The sequence below is a fragment of the Aptenodytes forsteri genome, unplaced genomic scaffold, assembly GCF_000699145.1.
Source record: "Aptenodytes forsteri isolate BGI_AS27 unplaced genomic scaffold, ASM69914v1 Scaffold114, whole genome shotgun sequence".
NCBI classification, from domain to species: domain Eukaryota; kingdom Metazoa; phylum Chordata; class Aves; order Sphenisciformes; family Spheniscidae; genus Aptenodytes; species Aptenodytes forsteri.
Window position 1 is genome coordinate 2,824,819 of NW_008795364.1, and position 17,743 is coordinate 2,842,561.

Here is a 17,743-nt window from a genome sequence, read left to right on the forward strand (position 1 = left end):
GCGAGGGAGGGCTGGCTGGCCCGCCCGCCCCGGCGCCTGGGGAGAACGGAGTTGCTGGGGCAAGTGTTAAACCTCGGGTCTCGATTTCTTGATGACTGTGGACTGGGAGGTGCTTCTCTTCCCTCTTTTTTTTTTCTCCACTCCCCTGGCTCCTCTCTTCTCCCTCCCCCATTCCCCCTTCCTCCCTCAGTGAGATGCCTCTGAGGAGGCTACTTCTCATGTTTTACTCCCGTTCTTTGTGGAAGGAGAGAGGAAAGTGGGAAAAGGGAAGGAAGGCGGCAAGCACGCGATTTAGGGCTTTTTGTTTTAATGCTGGTAGTTACGGCTCTTCCAAGACGACCCTTTTTAGGCACTGCCTTTCATCATCTATAACGATGGTTAGCTGTAATACTGTTTGAGTTTCCTGACATGGTGGCTTTGTCCACTTATGCCAGCAACTGTTCTCGTAGGGCAGCTGAGAATGGGAATACTCTGGAGGAAGAGCAATTTAATGTGTCCAAAGTGGTTTTTACTTCCTGATTTTGCCAGATGGCTGATACCGATGTTAGCATAATAAAGATGCGTTTCTTTAGCTGTATTGAGTATTTGATGTTGAGGGTGCAGACTTAGATTCTTATGCGGCTTTCCTTTTAACAGGAAAGAACTTGCGCCTATAGGCAGTGGTTCAGGGACTGAAAGGCAGAAATGGCATGTGAAGTTTTATTTGACCTGACTGGAAAATAACTTGATCTTAAGTTGCCTCGTTTAAGAAAAGGAAAAATCACTTTCTAGAACTCTGCCTTGCTCTAGGAAATCTTACTGTCTTCCAACAGCTTCCTTTGGAGTCCCACTAATATGTGGATCTTTAATGGCAAAAGTAGAAGGCTAGATTTTCAAGTGGAGAGGAAAAATAGCACTAAGCTATTACAGGACTTATGAAAGAGAAACCACTCCCTTAGTTTTGTGCAACTAAGAGGAATAGTCAACTTGCAGAAATGATATGTAATGGAATACAAAGAGCGCATGGCTGGATCACAACTACCTCTTGGTTAGGGGGCATAACTTCATAGCAAATGGATTGAACCACCCTTAAAATAAAAATCTTGAGTGTGAAGTAATACTAAACTTCACAGTATTGTATGGAAATCTGTTCCTATAAACTCTGTAGGTTTTCATATGGCTACTGTGTTTTTGTTTAAAATATGCTTTTTGCGTGAAATTTTATCTTTTGAACTTTCAAGCACGAGTTAAATTCTTTTTTCCTGTTGCCTAAAGAAAGGCGTATTTGGTGGCATGTTTCATCTTATGAAATAAACATTTTCACTATATGTTTGTTGCAAGTTTTCTTTCTTGTTCTGAGAACAAATGAATGGATCTCCCATCTGCATCTGAAACATTTCACCTTTCTAGGCCTTCTAAACAAACAACTTGCACGTTTGGTGTTCTGAATGATATCAGAAAGGTGTCTTAAACTAATTGGCACACAGCCAGAGTTTTGGTTGCTTGTCTTAACATGCACAATACCAGTACATAATAATCTATACTATTAATGGTCAATCCTTAACTTCAGTATTAACATAATTTTCCTGTTATGCTGTTTGACTAATTGGGGAAATGAAATGTTTGAAACATGGGCTACATGTTTGAAGGTGGCATTGCAAGGCAAGGATAATGATCTTCTTAAGAACTCATGGGAATGCTTTGTTTTTTCTGAGCTTTCAATGTCTGGCTTCCACTTTTAAGCCTGTTTGGAGGATGTAGCTCAGGAGCTTTGGATGAGCATAGCTGCTATAATTGGTTTTATCTTCAGTTTGTTGAAGTTGTCGTCCAGCTTTTGCTGCTTCAAAGTAAGATTTTTCTGGTGATCTCTTCTTGGAAGCCCATCTTCAAGGCTCTGCGGAAAGCATGTGGTAGTCTACCTCTTGGCAGGAGTAGGTTAGTTTCTTTCAAGGTCCTGCACCTTTTCTTCTGGGCTTTTAGGCCTTATGTGAAGTGTTTCTTCTTCCGTATGTTCCTCTACCGCTTCATTTGAAGCTGGCATAGTTAAGATACATGGGATGTATTTTAATTTTCCATCTTTGATAATAGTACCTGAGCTTTATAAATGTTAGCTTAGATTTGCCTGGTACTAACTTTTTGCTAATTGCAGCATAGAATCGTAAGACAGTCCCTAATCCCCAAAGGGTGGATTTAGTGGTCTAAGCAGACAACATGTTGAAGATGAGAAGGAAAACCAGTATGCTGTGGTGAAGTGACTTGCATAAAACATCACAAAGCAGAGCGATGACGATGAGGCCATAGAGTAAGTTTAAGGCTCCTGACTTGTCCACCACCTAAGCCATAGAAACATGATTTCCCTCCTATCTGAGAGGAAAATGATCTCTGTCTGGGGAATATGGACACAAAAATTATGGGCATTGTCTGCTGCTGTTGCTAGCCAGTAGTGTCCTGGAAGTGAAAATTGAACCTTGCCTTTCTAAATTTCATTTCCTTTCATTGTTTCCTTTTTTTATTGTCATTCCTGTCTCCAGACCTTCCTTCCAGCCTACTCCCTTTCAGGCTTTTGGAACATTGTATAACCGAGTTGAACACAATACAGTGTGATACTACATTTTTTCTGGATGCTTTCAGTTTTGGAAAAAGATCCCTTGCGTCAGATCAGCTTGCATGAAGTGCTAGGATCACAGTTCTTTTGTTCCTAAATGTTTGGTTCTGATTCTTTTATTTTTAAAATAGTCATTGTCTTGATATCGTGTTGGAGTAGAGGCGAAGAGGCAGCTTTTCAAATGTGCATATAACTTAGGCAACATAAAGTCTTAGACCCTTTCTGTTTACTTGGATTAATTGGTAGGGTTCAGGTCCCATATTAGGGCATCTCCACAGCTCATCGATTCCATACACCTTCATCTACAGGTTTTCTACAGTTGAACTTTCATTGATTCTCTTGGTGAATTCTTGCACTTGGATGTAAACTTGGAGAATGGGCAAAACTTGCACGTCTTTGTCATAACTTGGAGCAGTTACGTAACGTTGGATTTGTCTTGCTGAACTCCAGTGTTGCTGAAGTTGTATCAAGGCAGTTGATGTAACTCTGATTACTGGAGGAGTATGCATATATGCTTTTTTCCTAATACTACCATAACTTTTATATGTAGTTCTTAAAATACTGGCATGTAGAATTCATAGGGTCATTCTTAGAAATAATCAAAAGTTGGAGGAAAACTAGCATAATGTATTCTAGAATTGACTGTATTGTGAAAGTACTGATAACTCTGAATTATCCAGACATTCCTACTAACTGTCACAAATATTTAAGGAAAGGATGTTGTCTTACACAACCAGTAGTGTGATGAAATTATGAGAAGGAGTTGCGTATTATATGCTTCAAGAGACTGAGTGTAGAGACATGCTGTTTAATGACTGACCTCAAATATGTGCTAATGAAAAATGTATGGATGAACTGTGCCACTAGGGTGGGGCTGGGGCAGAGCTGGTGCTCTGCCTGGGGTATTAAGTATTCCTGATTCTGCGTCTGTGCAAAACCACTCAGGTGTCACTCCAGGTACTCTCCATTTTAGTGTATGTAGTGGGGGTTTTTCACTCTCTATTGCTATGATTAATGGAGAATAGGTTCTGTAGTTCATTGATCTTTTGTTCATTGATGAGTAAAATGATGAGAAAAGATTAATAGAATACCTTTAACTTAAATGACAACTGTAATGAAATAACAAAGATTTCTCCTGTTTTGACAGATAAGCAGAGGTCTACAGTGACAACAGAACAGCTCCTTTTCCACTCTGCTGTTGGTTAAATATGTCTTTAAATATTTCTGATGCTTTTTTTGCTGACAGAATCTTGTGCTGCTGCTGAAAACCCAGCAAAACCAATAATTAGTTTTGAAATAGATGAGTTCCCTGATGGAAAGCTGGTGCTGGCACAAAGGAGCCTGTGAGGATAGTATCACCCCTTTAGGCCACAGCCTGTGTTAGCACTGGCTTATGCTGATCATGAGTCTGCATTCTTTTGAATTTCATAGTTGATTTATGGAATAAATAGTTTGGTGGGGAGGCTACTCTTTCAGTACTTCATTTGTAGTAAATGTCTTACTAACATGAGAATCTCATGCAGTTTAGATTTTTTTTCTAGAAAAGTGTGGCTTTTTTTCTTTGGTACTTCTGATATGGCAGCTTCATGAGTGCTTCAAAGTAATTTGTGTGGATTAACTTTTGTGATAATGTTGCCACATAACCTAATTATTTTATAGAGACCTTTTGAGTGGGAGTTAGGTAGAATTTTGTAAAGGCTTGAAAAGTGTGCACTGAGGAATATGATCCTGCTTCAGCTAGATTTCAGATGTATGAAATGCAACACTCAAAGTTAAATAGTTAATTACTTAGCAGTCATAAGCTTACTCAGTATTTAAGTAGTTAAGTAGTACTAATTAATTAACTGTAATGTGAATCCATCTGTCATTCCCTGAATGCAACTGGTGGGCCTGTTAAAACTATTTAATTTTGTGTATCCATAAAGGGGTTGACTTACAGGGTTTTTTTAAACTAAGTAGTGGCATTACACATACAATTTTGTTGTGTAAGCCTGCAGCCACTGAGTGGCTGCTGAAAAAACCCTTAGGAACCCCCTTGAAGAGGCTCTTTTGAGATGGAGGCTGTTGAGACTTGGTTTTTGTTATCTGCAAATCAGGTATGTTCTTTTGCATACATCTCTTGCTCCCTGGTTTCAGGGTTCTTTGCAACTGTAGGGGTTTGTTGTTTGTGTTTTGTTTTGAAATGAAAAATTTCAATTCCATAATTGAAAGCATCAGCCTTCGACGGTGAATAGTAAGCACTTGTTCAGTAGGCTCTGTGTGATATTTGCTGTACTAGGTTAAAATGTGTTCTGTTTAAAAGGGAAAAAATAAAATAAAATTGCTAAATGTTCGGGTTTGGTAATATGGGACTGTTTATTTCAAGCTCCAGTTAGTTGTCCGTAATATCTTCTTTTCCTCTCAACTGATTTTTTGTTAGCTTTCCCAGGTCCGGCTCTGTCACTTGTTAGGTGTTTACATCCTAGTGGTATTTTAATAGTTGTCATGTTGTATTTTAAACCTAATTTCAGATTCAGTTATCTGTTTCCTCAGAGCCTGACACGGCATCTCATAGATTAGTCAGTCTCGGAAACTGATGCTGAACACTCCCCTTCCCCGTGCCCCCCTTAATCATTTGACCTCTTGTTCTGGCTGTCATCTGTCACCCCACCTGTGTCACACTGATCATTGTCTTCACTGCAAAGCTTATCCAGGCTAGCAGAGCCATTGTATATCATCTTTAAGACAGCTACAATTGTCTAAGTACATCTGGGCTGCTACGGAGGGACATATTTTTACCACTCGACTCTGCCAGTTTACCTGCTGTTCCAGTTTATTGTGCTTGAACTTTTTTTTGGTTTTGGGGTGTTGAAGTCATTCAGTGGTATAAGCAGCAACTATTTTTGCTTATTTATGGCTGTCTGTCTACAACTTCTGCTGCTGGGGCATTTGTTAGTGTTTGGGTCCTCACTCATTATAGCTGTTGGCATTGATGTAATACATTTTTCTTAAGCTAGTGGCTGTTGTGGCAGTTGCTCAGTGCTGCTGAAAACTGGAAGATAGAGGATCTTAGTAGGCAAATTGAGAAGCCCTAGCAACATTGAAACCAGATTTGAAAGTTGTACTACATCTGAATTACTCTGATACTCAGTCAACTGCTTTGGAGCAGAACCGCAGCCAAAAGTGGTGCTGTTTTTTAATTAATTAATTAGTACTTTTTTTAGTTTTTTAATTAATTAGTACTACTTTTAAATCAGAAACAAGTTCCTGATTTAAAGCAATTAATTGTTTTCAGTGTAGTTTTTCTGCCAAGAGAAGGAATCTTTCTCTACTGGTGGCTGTAAGATTATTTTGCTTAATGGTGGTATAGTGTCGTTGGCCAATGTGATACACTTGAGAGAATAGATTTTTTTTTTCTTTTATTTAAAAGAAACAAAACTATGGCTTACTGATTATAAAATGACCTACAGTCAGGAACAACAGATTAGCAATATAAGAATCTTTCAGTCAAAATAGTCACATTTGGATTATGTAATCCAGCCTGACTAGTTGAGTCTCTAATACGAGTCTTGAAAGAATGCAGTGTGTATGAATCTATATTAATTTATTGCTGTACCACTCGTGTCCTGGTATCTTACCTGTACTTGCCTGTCTTTCATCATTCTGGTTCTGAATACTTAAGTTCAGTGTCTTTTTCCTATCCTAAAACTGTTGTTGCTGTCGATTCATACCCATCTTGGCATTGTACCAGCCAGACCAGGCAACAAAAAGAATTGGTTTGTTTCACGTGTTCAGGTAATTCAAGATACACTAAGTGCAGTGGGAAGCTTCTGCAGAGTAATCGTGTTGGAATGGTTTGCTTGGTTTGTGACCAACTTTCTCGCATCCCCGTGGTAATTTGATGCTGATGGCCTCTTTCGCAGCAGTGGCTGTATGCTGTGTTCCCTTTGTCTACTAGCCTCTAAACTCAAAGTCAAGATACTTGGACCCTCAAATCTTGAACACCCATTCTGTGGGCAATCTCATTCCCCTCTTTGAAAAGGAAACACAGCAGTTCTCAAATCTTGGTAAAATTCACCAGGAGAATCAGGTGACTGTGCAATGTTAAACACTTATTTTAACTTTTTCATAACAGAAGGTTAATGAATTTTAAGATTAAGTGCTCATTGTACAACATGCCTTTTATGGATTATATTATGTTTGAATTGTCCTTTCTGGTGGTAGCCTCTCAAGTGACTTTTTACAGATATACTTTCAGTCATGTTACCAAAGATGCTGCACTTAATCAGCTTGCATAAAAACTCAGGTTAGCTCTCAGTGTGAAGGGTCAGTGATCTTGCACTCAAGTTTCAGTGCTGCTTGACTTAAAAAAGATGAGTTGGGTCTTGTAATAAAAAGTGAGAAAGCTTGTCAGATGTTTACAAAGATGTCATGTAACTTTTCATGCAAAAGTATGAAGCATGCTATGACACAGGAAGTGTCCCAGGGAATTTGGGAGAAGTGCTCACACTCATATACTCTGCTGCATGTATGTAGACTAATGTAATTCAAAAGCAATTGAGCCAAATCTTTATTTGAATCCATATTAGAAAACTTTAGTAAAAAAGAAACTGTTTAGTGCTGATAACTGTTGTGGGATTTTAACCTACTGATTCTCATTTTCTCAAAACCTCTTGTTAAATGATATTTTCATTCAAGGTCAGTTGGCATAGCAGAGCCGGCCTGTAGAAGGTTAAAGCCTGATGTAACATTTTCAGATGGGTCAATGGTCTATACGCTTGTAGTGGCATGTAAGTGAAATCCATTATGCCTGTGTGTTTCTCTGTAGTTTCCTCCTGTATGTCTAAGACAGCAAATATCTCTCGGCTCTAGGGAAAAGGTGTAGAACGGCATGAAACTAATGGGCGTGTTTCTAGCAATCTTCATGGGAGCTCAATTTCCAGTGCAAGGAGGTAAACCTGGAAAAGACAAATATGGTGATTATGCTGGCTTTGATTGCCAGAGTTAAACTAAGTGGAAAATAACATGCTTACTGCCTTCCAAGGTAAAATACTAGAGTTGCTTGCCCTAAAGTGGTGGCTCTTCAGTGTTAGAGTTCTCTAAGTATTATGGACTCAAGCATACAATGTCAGGGCATCTATATTGGACTGGTAGAGAACCAGGAATACCCAGGCCAGGCTAACAAGTATGCATTCCTAAGAAGTATAGATGGCCAAAAACTAAGGCTTGATAATGAGAATGCTAAGTCTCCCCACCGTAGATGTCTGATTATGCTAGTTGCAGGTGAAATACCATGAATACCTGCAGAGTATTCACTGGCATTTGAATACGTCAGTTACTTTTTTGGAACAGACTTAGTTTCAGTTACAAGGTGCCAATCCCAGTTAGTCTCATTGTGGATGCTTAAAGAGTAATCTACTTAATATGGCCTTTATACCAGCCAGCACTGTTGACCTGTTAAAATGTTTCAGAATGCAGTACTTCAGGGAGCTGCTTTGACTGCTTTGGTGGGTAAATGGTAAATCTAACTGAAACGAGCAGAAGAGTTATGTGAACACCGCACAGAGCTTCTGAAAAGATGACTCAGTCCAACATGGATGCTTTCTTAGCAGTTTTGTGTTTGCAGACTGTACTGTTAGTGTACCAGAGATACGGTGGGCTAGCTACTTCTAACACTATACGTTCTGGCAGTATGTGCCTTTCAGATCCTTCTTTAACCTAAGATCATACTTTTTTCTTTCATTTTCTTCTGACGGTAAGAGTGCTTTTGCTAATAGCCTTGCCATGCGTTGAGGACGCTTTTTAAATAGTCTAACTGTTCTTTGATCCATTTTGGTGTTCTGAGGTATATCAAAGCCCAGGACTGAAAAGTTAGTGTCACTGCTACTGAAAAGAGATGCTTGAAACAGATAATTTTTTTCAGAACAGATCCATCTGGTCTGGAATTTAATTTTGTATTTCAGACTTCAGTAGTTAATTTACAGTCATAGTAGCAATAGAACACTTTGGGTTTTTTCGGCTCAGAGTTGTCAACCTCAGTTGCTAAAGGTTGGTTACGTTGCACTTTAGTCTCGTGTGTAAGGCGGAGCAGTAGTAGGGCAGTACGTAACTCCTGAAGATTTGTGAAGTGAAAGGGAACACTTCTTGAAAGTAGGTATAATTTTTAGCTTTGGAATTTTGCGCAGAGCATTCTTAGAACAGTAGGAATTAAACTTTACTTCACAATATTCTTTGTGAACATAAGGGTAGAATATTCGTTGAATTTCTAACCAAAGCCACCGATAGCTTTATAGCGTTTTGAGGATTTTCGTTCATTAAATGCAGCTTTGTTTCTGTTGAATTGTAGTAGGAAGCTGAAAAGGTAATACTAGAGGAAATAAGCTTAAAAGTGACTTTCTGGGTTTTAGCATGCTTTTTCCAAAGACAGAATATTGATCTGTTTACTGTAGTGAACAGATAAAGTCTAGGCTTCATGAGAATCAACATCACCCGACTTCATGGCGCTGCATACATCTCCTGCCTTTACCAGCTCTGTTGATTTGGTTACTTGTGGGAAACAAGGAAGTTGAGGTCTGTCACAAATGGGTTACATCACTGAGGATTAAACCATGACCTTTTTTCTTTTCTGTGAAATGGATGGACAAGAACGTAGCCTGCATGCAGTTCAGAGGATCTAGTATGGGGAACAGTCTGCTTCATTTGATTTTTGAGTCCTAATTCTGGGCTCGTTTAAGAAATGGCGAGGGAGGGGCAGGGTCAGCTTTGGTAAATGCTAGTTAAGTTTGGTGCACCCATGAGACAAGACGTGTTTTCTAAGATTTTTCTCTTTGAATAATTCAAAGCTTTTTATGTGTCCGAACTATGGTTTACCTGAAACATAGGTAGGAGATGTGTTGCTATGTTGTCAGTCAGCTTTTAATAAAGAAATTAAGTAGCATAAGTTTATAAAATCTACAGTTTAGCCAGATTTTGACCCAAATAGATGAATTTCCTGAGTGTTTGCATGTAGTGACTTCACTGTTTTCAGCAAACTTTTAATAGATCCACCTTGTGTCCAGCACTTCCAAACTAATTCTTTTTTACCACTTTTTAGTTTGCCTTGATTCTAAGAGATAGGTGCATTTTTACATATAATGCAGGGTTTTTTTCCCACTTAATCCAGAACACTCTTAACTTGCTGGATATGTCTGTCCAAGAGGATGGGAAAAAAATCAATACTCCAAGGAGAAATCCTTCAGAGGAATCTTTCTATAGTGCAAAATCTATTCTCAAAAACATTTCTTTAGAATGGAAGCATATCAACATTGAATTTTCTGTTTGTATGTGAGGGTGGTGGTTCTGCATGTTTGAGAGGTTGGAATGGAAATTAACAAAATCAAATCATACTGGGAACTAAGCACGAGTTTTAAGAAATCCTAGATTGGCTTTACCACAGTGCTGCTTTCCTCGAGATGACAGAAAAAAACTTAAATCTTGTTTTCAAGAGAAACTTCTTTTTAAAGTCGGAGCATACATACTGAGACTGTGTGGTGGTAATGGATATTGAAAGTTTTTTTCTGGTGTTAACACAAGGTTAGAAGTGTTACAATAAGAGTTGCAGCTCTGAGAAACCTGTAGACTAATGAAGATTAGATGAAGTGTGATGGTAAATGAAAATACCTGAGTAGGAACACTTAGAAAACACAGAATAGATTTTTCAAAAGCAACTTGTAAATTGGAAGCTTGTAATCTATCCCACATTAATGGGAATGGGGTAAAATGCTCAAGATGCTTGGAGAAGAGATACACCACAGCAGCCTGAAAATGATTTTTGGAAATGTTTTCTGATACTACAGCTGCAGGCACGTGGGTGTTTTAATGCTTAGGAGATGAGGGAGGGGAGTATCACGGTGATATGGAGAGGTTGACTAGGGATTGACTGTTCAGTTTGCTCAAATACAAGAATGAATATAAGACTGAGTGAAATTCAAACTGAAAGGAGAAGGTTCTTCACATGAATGATTGTGGATCTGTGAAGCTCCTTGTCAGAGGATGTCATGGGTGTAAGAAATTTATGCAGGCTCAAAGGGAAGCTGAAGTACGTGGAAGAAATCCATGGAGGCTACCAGACAGACAAATCGCATCAGGCTCAGGAAAATACCTGAAAATAGTTGGGGGCTGAAGAACACTTTGGAATATCATGTTTTTTTCTCTTTATTTTTGGAGATGGGGCTAGAGGGAACTTGTGTCATATTATGGAGGAGGAAGGGTGTGAGCAAAGAGTTACAGCAGAAGAGAGAGAAAAGCCAATGGGTGACCAAAGTCTTTTCACATTTTTAAATATAAAATTACAGTGAAATGTTGTAAACAGTAATGAGAATAGGAAAAACACATTTGATTTGGGTTTTTTGGTGTTTAGTTTAAATGTGGATAAATAAGTATTAGTTGGAGGAACTAAAATTTCTAATTATTCTTGTTTATCACTCTTTTTATTAGCAAAACCAAATAGGAAGCTGACATTCCTGTACTTGGCCAATGATGTCATACAGAACAGCAAAAGGAAAGGACCAGAATTTACAAAAGACTTTGCTCCAGTAATAGTGGAGGCTTTTAAGCATGTTTCAAGGTACAGTAAACTGTTATGTGCAGTGTCCTTCATCATACTGTATTTGAGGGGGATTTAGAGAAGTCCTTAATTCATCTCTTCTGACCCAGCTAGTCCTTGTGTGCTATTTCTGTACTTGAAGTCTTGTTAATTTAATTTATTCAATGTTATTTTGATCTTGGATGGTCTTAATGCTGTTGGATGAAGTTACATAGTAAATTCGTCTGCATTCAGTCCCTTTTGCCTTAGAAAGCTGTTAGCTGTGCCTTAAATTAAGACTTGCTTTCAGTCTGTGTTTATATGCTACAAGTTTGTATGTTTCATTACTAGTGTTGCGTGATTTGTTTTTTCCCAACAGCCATTCATCTCGTTGCATGAGGATGCTAGAGTCTTGATACAGAATTATTTTCACATGGTACACAGCTGTTGAAGCAACACAAACCTATTTGCAGTGTTTGCATAATAGGGTTACAGACCTATAGATTTATAGATTGAGCAAGCAAACAGAAAGAGGGAATTGGGTGTTGGCTTTTTTTATGTGCTTGCTAAGACATTTCGAACTGGTCTTTGCTTTCTTTTCTTTAAAACGTGATTTTGTTATTTTCTGAGATTATTGGACTTCTGATACTTTGATATTGATAAAATATGCCAAGGTCCTTCTGTGAAAGGTAATCATACAGCAGTGCTGTACTTTTACCTAGTGCTGACTTTTGCTTTTTTTTCCTTGTAACAGTGAGTCTGATGAGAGTTGTAAGAAACACCTTGGCCGAGTGCTCTCTATCTGGGAAGAAAGGTCTGTTTATGAAAATGATGTATTAGAACAACTTAGGCAAGCTTTGTGTAAGTATTTTCTGTGTGTATGAAGATTCAGTCTCTTGTTTGAAATATTATTTCTCTGACTCCTCTGTTTTCATTTAGATGGAGACAGAAAGGTGAGGAAGCGCACATATGAACAGATAAAAGTTGATGAAAATAACTGTTCACCTCGAAGTTCTCCCACTGACCCTCCACAGGTAAAAGCATGTTTATAAAATTCTGTGTTTGCATATGGCTTGTTACAGAATTTTTCAGTTACTCTTGTTTTTGATTGGTCTGTTTTTCCTTTTAATGAGGTACTACTTCTGAGCAAGGGTGACTACAGCTGAAACTTCACAGTATTTTAGGTTACAAGTGGAGCTAAGAGGTTGAGCATGCTGTAACCTTAGTCAGTTTGACACTAAACCAGAATGTATGAACTATATATCCAGCTTTGTCCACATCAGGATTTCAGCATTAGTTTCTACAGTGTTTTAGGTTCTCATTTGGTTTCCAGGGTGGTAACCAGTAACGCATGTATTAGAATAAGATTGTTACCGGTTTGTCAATAAAGTATTTCTCAATGTTACAATCATGATGGTTGGGAAAAGTTCTTGTCTACCTTGCACTGTTACGGCTTTTATAATTCTTGCGGGTTTTGTGTTATGGTACTACCCCATCTCAAAAGGCTTTTTGTTATGGCAAGGCATGACTGTCCTCAAATAATCACAATTTAGTATGTTTCTCTGTAACAGACATCTGGGCTTCTATGAACATCAGCCCTACTTCCAAAAGAAGTGCACTGATCTAGTCTGATGCGATAGTGAAGCAAAACTACAAGAAAAATAATTTCAAAAATGTATAGTAAAATGAAAGGTACTGTAAAATAATCACTACTGTCAAAAATAAAAGACTTGTAAGTAGTCCTATGCCAAAAATTTAAATGAAAAATCTATTTTAGGAAGGTGACCTTTAAAACTAGAAACACTGCAGTATTGTTCCGAGAATTAATGGCTTAGTTGTGGTTTGTTTTCAGTCTAAGAGGGGATAGAATGTTTCTATAATGCTGATATCATAAATGCTTTTAAAATTACCATCAAACTGATTCCATAAGCTTATTGTGAAATACTGTTTTGTACTAGGATCTGTTTATTTAAACTAGTTCTCAATCTTGCATGCTTTTTTCAGACCACAGATCTCATTAGAGCATTACAAGAACTAGAAAACGCTGCCTCTGGGGATGCAGCAGTTCATCAGAGAATAGCTTCTTTGCCTATAGAGGTCCAAGATGTGTCCCTGTTAGACAGAATAACAGGTGAGGGTTGGGGATCGAGTAACTGAAATGCTGTTCTGAGAACTTAACAGTATATAATGAAATCATGCTTTACTTGTTTTTTTTTTTTTTCTGCTTGCTTTTTAGATAAGGAATCTGGAGAGCAACTTTCCAAAATGGTAGATGATGCATGTATGTTGCTGGCGGATTACAATGGCAGGTTGGCAGCTGAAATAGATGATAGAAAACAGCTAACTCGAATGTTGTCGGACTTTCTCCGATGTCAAAAAGAATTCCTTGCAGAGAAAGAACATAAGCTGGAAGTGCGTAATGTTTTGTTTTAGTCCATTCTTCCCTATAGCTTGTTCTTGCAAATGTTTTTAGTTTGCCTAAACAAACTTTCTCTCCAAAGGTAAATATTTAATCATCACTTTTAGGTCTTTGCTTCCAGCACATTTTTAACAAGATTTTTTTTGGTTCTGGTGTTCTAAATCTATTAAACCAGCTCAACATTAGGTAGTGTTACAACTGTAATCACTTCAGCGTTTGTCTTTCTGTTTTTTAGCCTATTCAGTCTTCATTATATGTACAGACTTAGTTTTAGTAGTGCAGATAGAAAGTCTTATCCTGAATGGTACAAATTTAATTCTTCATAGAGTAAATTTTTTCTTGTTCTTTTCATTCATTGTTGTAAGTCTTAGTTATGTATTACATTGTTTAATAATATCCTTTTTGTGACTAGAATGATCTTTCTGGTAGTTGGTATGTTTGTGAAGTCACTTAAAGGATAAGAATTTAATTACCGGTTTCAGCACAACTTTTTAATCTGACTCAAGCATCCATTATACCTGGTAAAATGTAGTTTTAGGTTCTACAGCCTCTAACACAGCTGGTTAGCAGCATTTGTAGCGCTGGCACCATTAGGACAGGACAAATCATTAATAAAAGAAGGATGCAGAGTGAACAGCTCATTATGAGCAAATGATCCCCTAAGTTACTCTGTTCTTCACTATTACCAGTCATCTATGTTTTCCTTTCCTACCACATAATACTGTCAGGCCTTCTGTTGAACTTCCCACATATCCTAAATAGGTCCATAACTTCATGTCCATTGCTTCCTAAATCCCTTGTCTCGGCTTTGAGACATAGGTTCCAGTGCTAACTTGGGTATGACAGCAATAGAACTGAAGCTGCACCCTTTTGCAAGGGGAAGATAGCTGAACAGTTGCAGTGCTCTGTAACTGCAGCATATGCATGTAGTCCTTAGAAGGTGCACAAATTAATTGCTCTTCAGGTTTCATATCATACAGGCCTGTCAAGAATGTTTTCTTCACTCTCTGGTTTCTCTACCCTTTTATAACTTCATAACTTGAGTTCAGATTTTGTAGTGTCTTTGTTCAGGAAAACGTTGTTCACAATGTATCTGAAGTGATCACTCAGATCAGTTGTGTCATTCCTAGACTACTCCTCTTTCCTGACTTCCTTCCTATGCCTCACAGAAAAGCAATTGATGAAGGTGGTTCTTATTAACTTCACTGTGTTTATCCGGTGGGGAGAATATCAGCCAACTTCATGTGAGATAGGTGATATGCACGGTAGTGCTGATTGCAGTAGCAACTGATCCAACTGCACAATGGAACCTGGAAGATTAAAAAAACAGGAAGCCTTAAGCTTTCAATCACCTGCCTTACCTTCCCTCTGTGTGTGTGTGTGATGTGTTTGAAGGACAAGTTCCCACAGTACCAGTGTAGGATTGATTGTCTTGAGACACTCACTTCTTTTTGTAGATCGTTACCAGCAATTAGACCCTGTTTAGGTATAGTAGACCACCGGGATAGTGAGTTGCTCAAAAGGCAGTGACTTAGTCCTTCAGACAGATTTATACTTCTGTAAAAACAAAAGAACTCAATTAGTCAGAAATTACAAATGGACTGCAGCTGTGAACAGATTCCACTCTTGTTGGTTGTTTTCACAAATACGAAACAGTTTAATTTCCCATTATTACTAGATCAAAGAGTTCATAGCTGTAAGAGAAAGCAATTGCTTATTCCTAGGCTGTCATAGTCCTTAAAACTGTGTTTCTTGGCTTAAACTGTTAAAGAATCTCATTCTTATACAGCATGCTTCCAGCTTCAGACTGGTTTCAGAGGTCTGTCTTCAGAAAGCAGGAGACAGTCTTCAGTATCTGTAGCAGTTTGTTTTAAGCAGATGAAGTCCTAGGATGTTGGGGTATACTCTAAGAATGTTTTTAGGCTGATCAGTGTGGTACAAATGCAGGTTACTAATACAGAACCGTGAGCCAAGATGGTGTCAACCCAAGGTACTAATAAAGAGCTATAAGCCAAGAAATTGTAAAGAACAAGAACCTTAAAATCAAGCTTCTAAACTTGTGTTAAGATGAGTGACTTTATGCTCACTACCAGTAGTGCCTTTTGGTTTGGGAGGTGCAGGCTGATAAACATTCTGAAGTTTTGAAACGTAAGATCAGGATGTCTTCATGATACTGTCTATAGGGCCAGCTGACTTAGTTTCTCTGGGTTGTTTTTTTAATTTATTTTTAAGAAATGGCTATCTTCTGATGTAAATACCAAATACCTGTAGCCAGATGCATTTGTTTTCTGAAGCAAGGACTCTGTTTTTACAGTCGTGGGAAATACCATACCTCAGATTAAGCCTTGCTTCTTGGCTTCTCATTTGAAATAGCCCTGGGAAAGGGCCTATCACGTAATTCTTTGAGAATGTATTTCCTGAACTGTCTGTTCCTAGGTTTTACTGCTCAAGTTTTAATTTCTGGTGAAATTAATTTGTTCTAGACAAGCTTGTTTCCTTTGTTAGACTTCTGGCTATTGACATTTTTTTGATTATAACATGGTCTCTGGATTGTAACATATCAAGTCTTCATTTCTTTCTGAATTAGTATCACCCATCTGTGAGTATATTGCTGAGATCCTACCTTATTGCTTATACCTGTCTAACACCCAGGTATGTTAAGAAACAAGTGGTTGTATTCTTAGTGGAATCTAGAAACGTTACCTGCTGTTGACCTGGTTTAACAGTATTAGAATTTGAATTTCCAGTGAATTCTTGCTAACTTTAAACTTTAGATGGGAGCTTTAGACCTAAATTTGCAGATCTTGTATCTTCTGAAGAAAATTTACAGGTAAGTAACTTTGAATAACAAATCTTTCCATGAGTATTTTTTTAAAAATAAGAGTTTCTCTTGTAGTTATTTCTAAGCAGAAGTGCATGATTCCCATCAAAATCAAGGTAATGTATGCATTAAATCTTGACATGAAATTCTGAAAACAGATAAATAATATGAGCTGTCGTGTCTGCATCAAAAGCTAATTGTACTGCTTAGTAGGTGACTTTCATAAGTCTGCTCTGGGTAAGTAGTGTCATCTTTAACCCTTAAATTGTTTTCTTTAACATCTGTCTAGCTTCTGTTGCAGGTGGTGGACATGGACCTATCTTCTAATGATGTCACCATCCATTAGTACACACATCCTGCTAAAAATAAATTTAAGAATCAAAATCTTGTATTGTCTGTTGTTTTTGAAAACTGAAGAGGAGGAATTCTGTAACTACTCATACCAAACCTCTGCTATTTTCATCTATATTCTCACAAACGTTACTGAGTTTATGCCTGAGATGGATAAGTATTTATCCACTGTCATTCCTCTTTCTTGAAGATTAAAACTTTCACATGGTTGGTCCTAAAACTCACAAGTCCTTTCAGTTAAATCATTTGAAATTCCAAATGCAGAAGTTCGGGTGTCTCTTGCATTGAAGCTGCCATTACCAAAAGGAAAGAGCTGTGAAAACAAGACTTTTTCAGACTTTTGCTTTTTGACTTACACTCTAGTTCTTGGGTTCCCATGAAAACCAGAAGTGAGAAGTGATGGATGTAGAACTTGTCCTTCACAAGCACAATAAAGAACTTTCACTTTATTAATGTACATCTATCTTACATTTTATGTAGGTAACAGATGCATGTTATAATTGCTCTTATGCCCCTTTAGAGCCCCCCTTCAATTTAGGATTGTCCTAAAGAGCATTTTCCCTTCACTTTTATACTACTTCAAAATTGACAAATATTTAAGGTTCAGTGTACTGTAGCTGTATATGGAACCTTGTATAGGATTTATAGGTAGATGTGATTCTATCTGTTAGAGAAAATGGAATTTTTTTGCAGAAAGATTTTTGTAGGAACCCTTTTTTTCTCAGAACTTTGAGGACTGATATAACTTCCTGTTTTCTAGTACTTTGGCTGACTCTTCCCTCTCTGCATTCTCGCTGTGTCCCCCTCTTGCCTCCCTGCCCGTTCCCTAGTTTTTGAACAGAAATGTTGGTTGATCTGTTGATCTCACTGAAGGCTGATAAAAAGAGCTTTTTATGTTATACAGAACAGAGAATTAGGTATACATAAATTAATATCCAGGTGTGCTCATCTCCTTGTGATAAAGACTGTCCTGTAGACGTTCTAGAACTAACGTGGCCTTAAATACAGGCATGACATGAACAAGAG

The 17,743-nt window shown here is 37.9% G+C and overlaps 1 protein-coding gene across 1 annotated transcript in view; it reads left to right on the forward strand.

The window, feature by feature from the left end:
* RPRD1A (regulation of nuclear pre-mRNA domain containing 1A) overlaps window positions 1-16,905 on the forward strand; it is a 23,608-nt gene extending 6,703 nt beyond the window's left edge. The window contains 7 exon segments of the mRNA XM_019472319.1: window positions 11,039-11,168; window positions 11,881-11,987; window positions 12,066-12,160; window positions 13,131-13,257; window positions 13,363-13,538; window positions 16,668-16,703; window positions 16,705-16,905. Coding sequence (XP_019327864.1) covers window positions 11,039-11,168; window positions 11,881-11,987; window positions 12,066-12,160; window positions 13,131-13,257; window positions 13,363-13,538; window positions 16,668-16,703; window positions 16,705-16,905 — 872 coding nt within the window.
* Window positions 16,906-17,743: the final 838 nt, after the last annotated feature.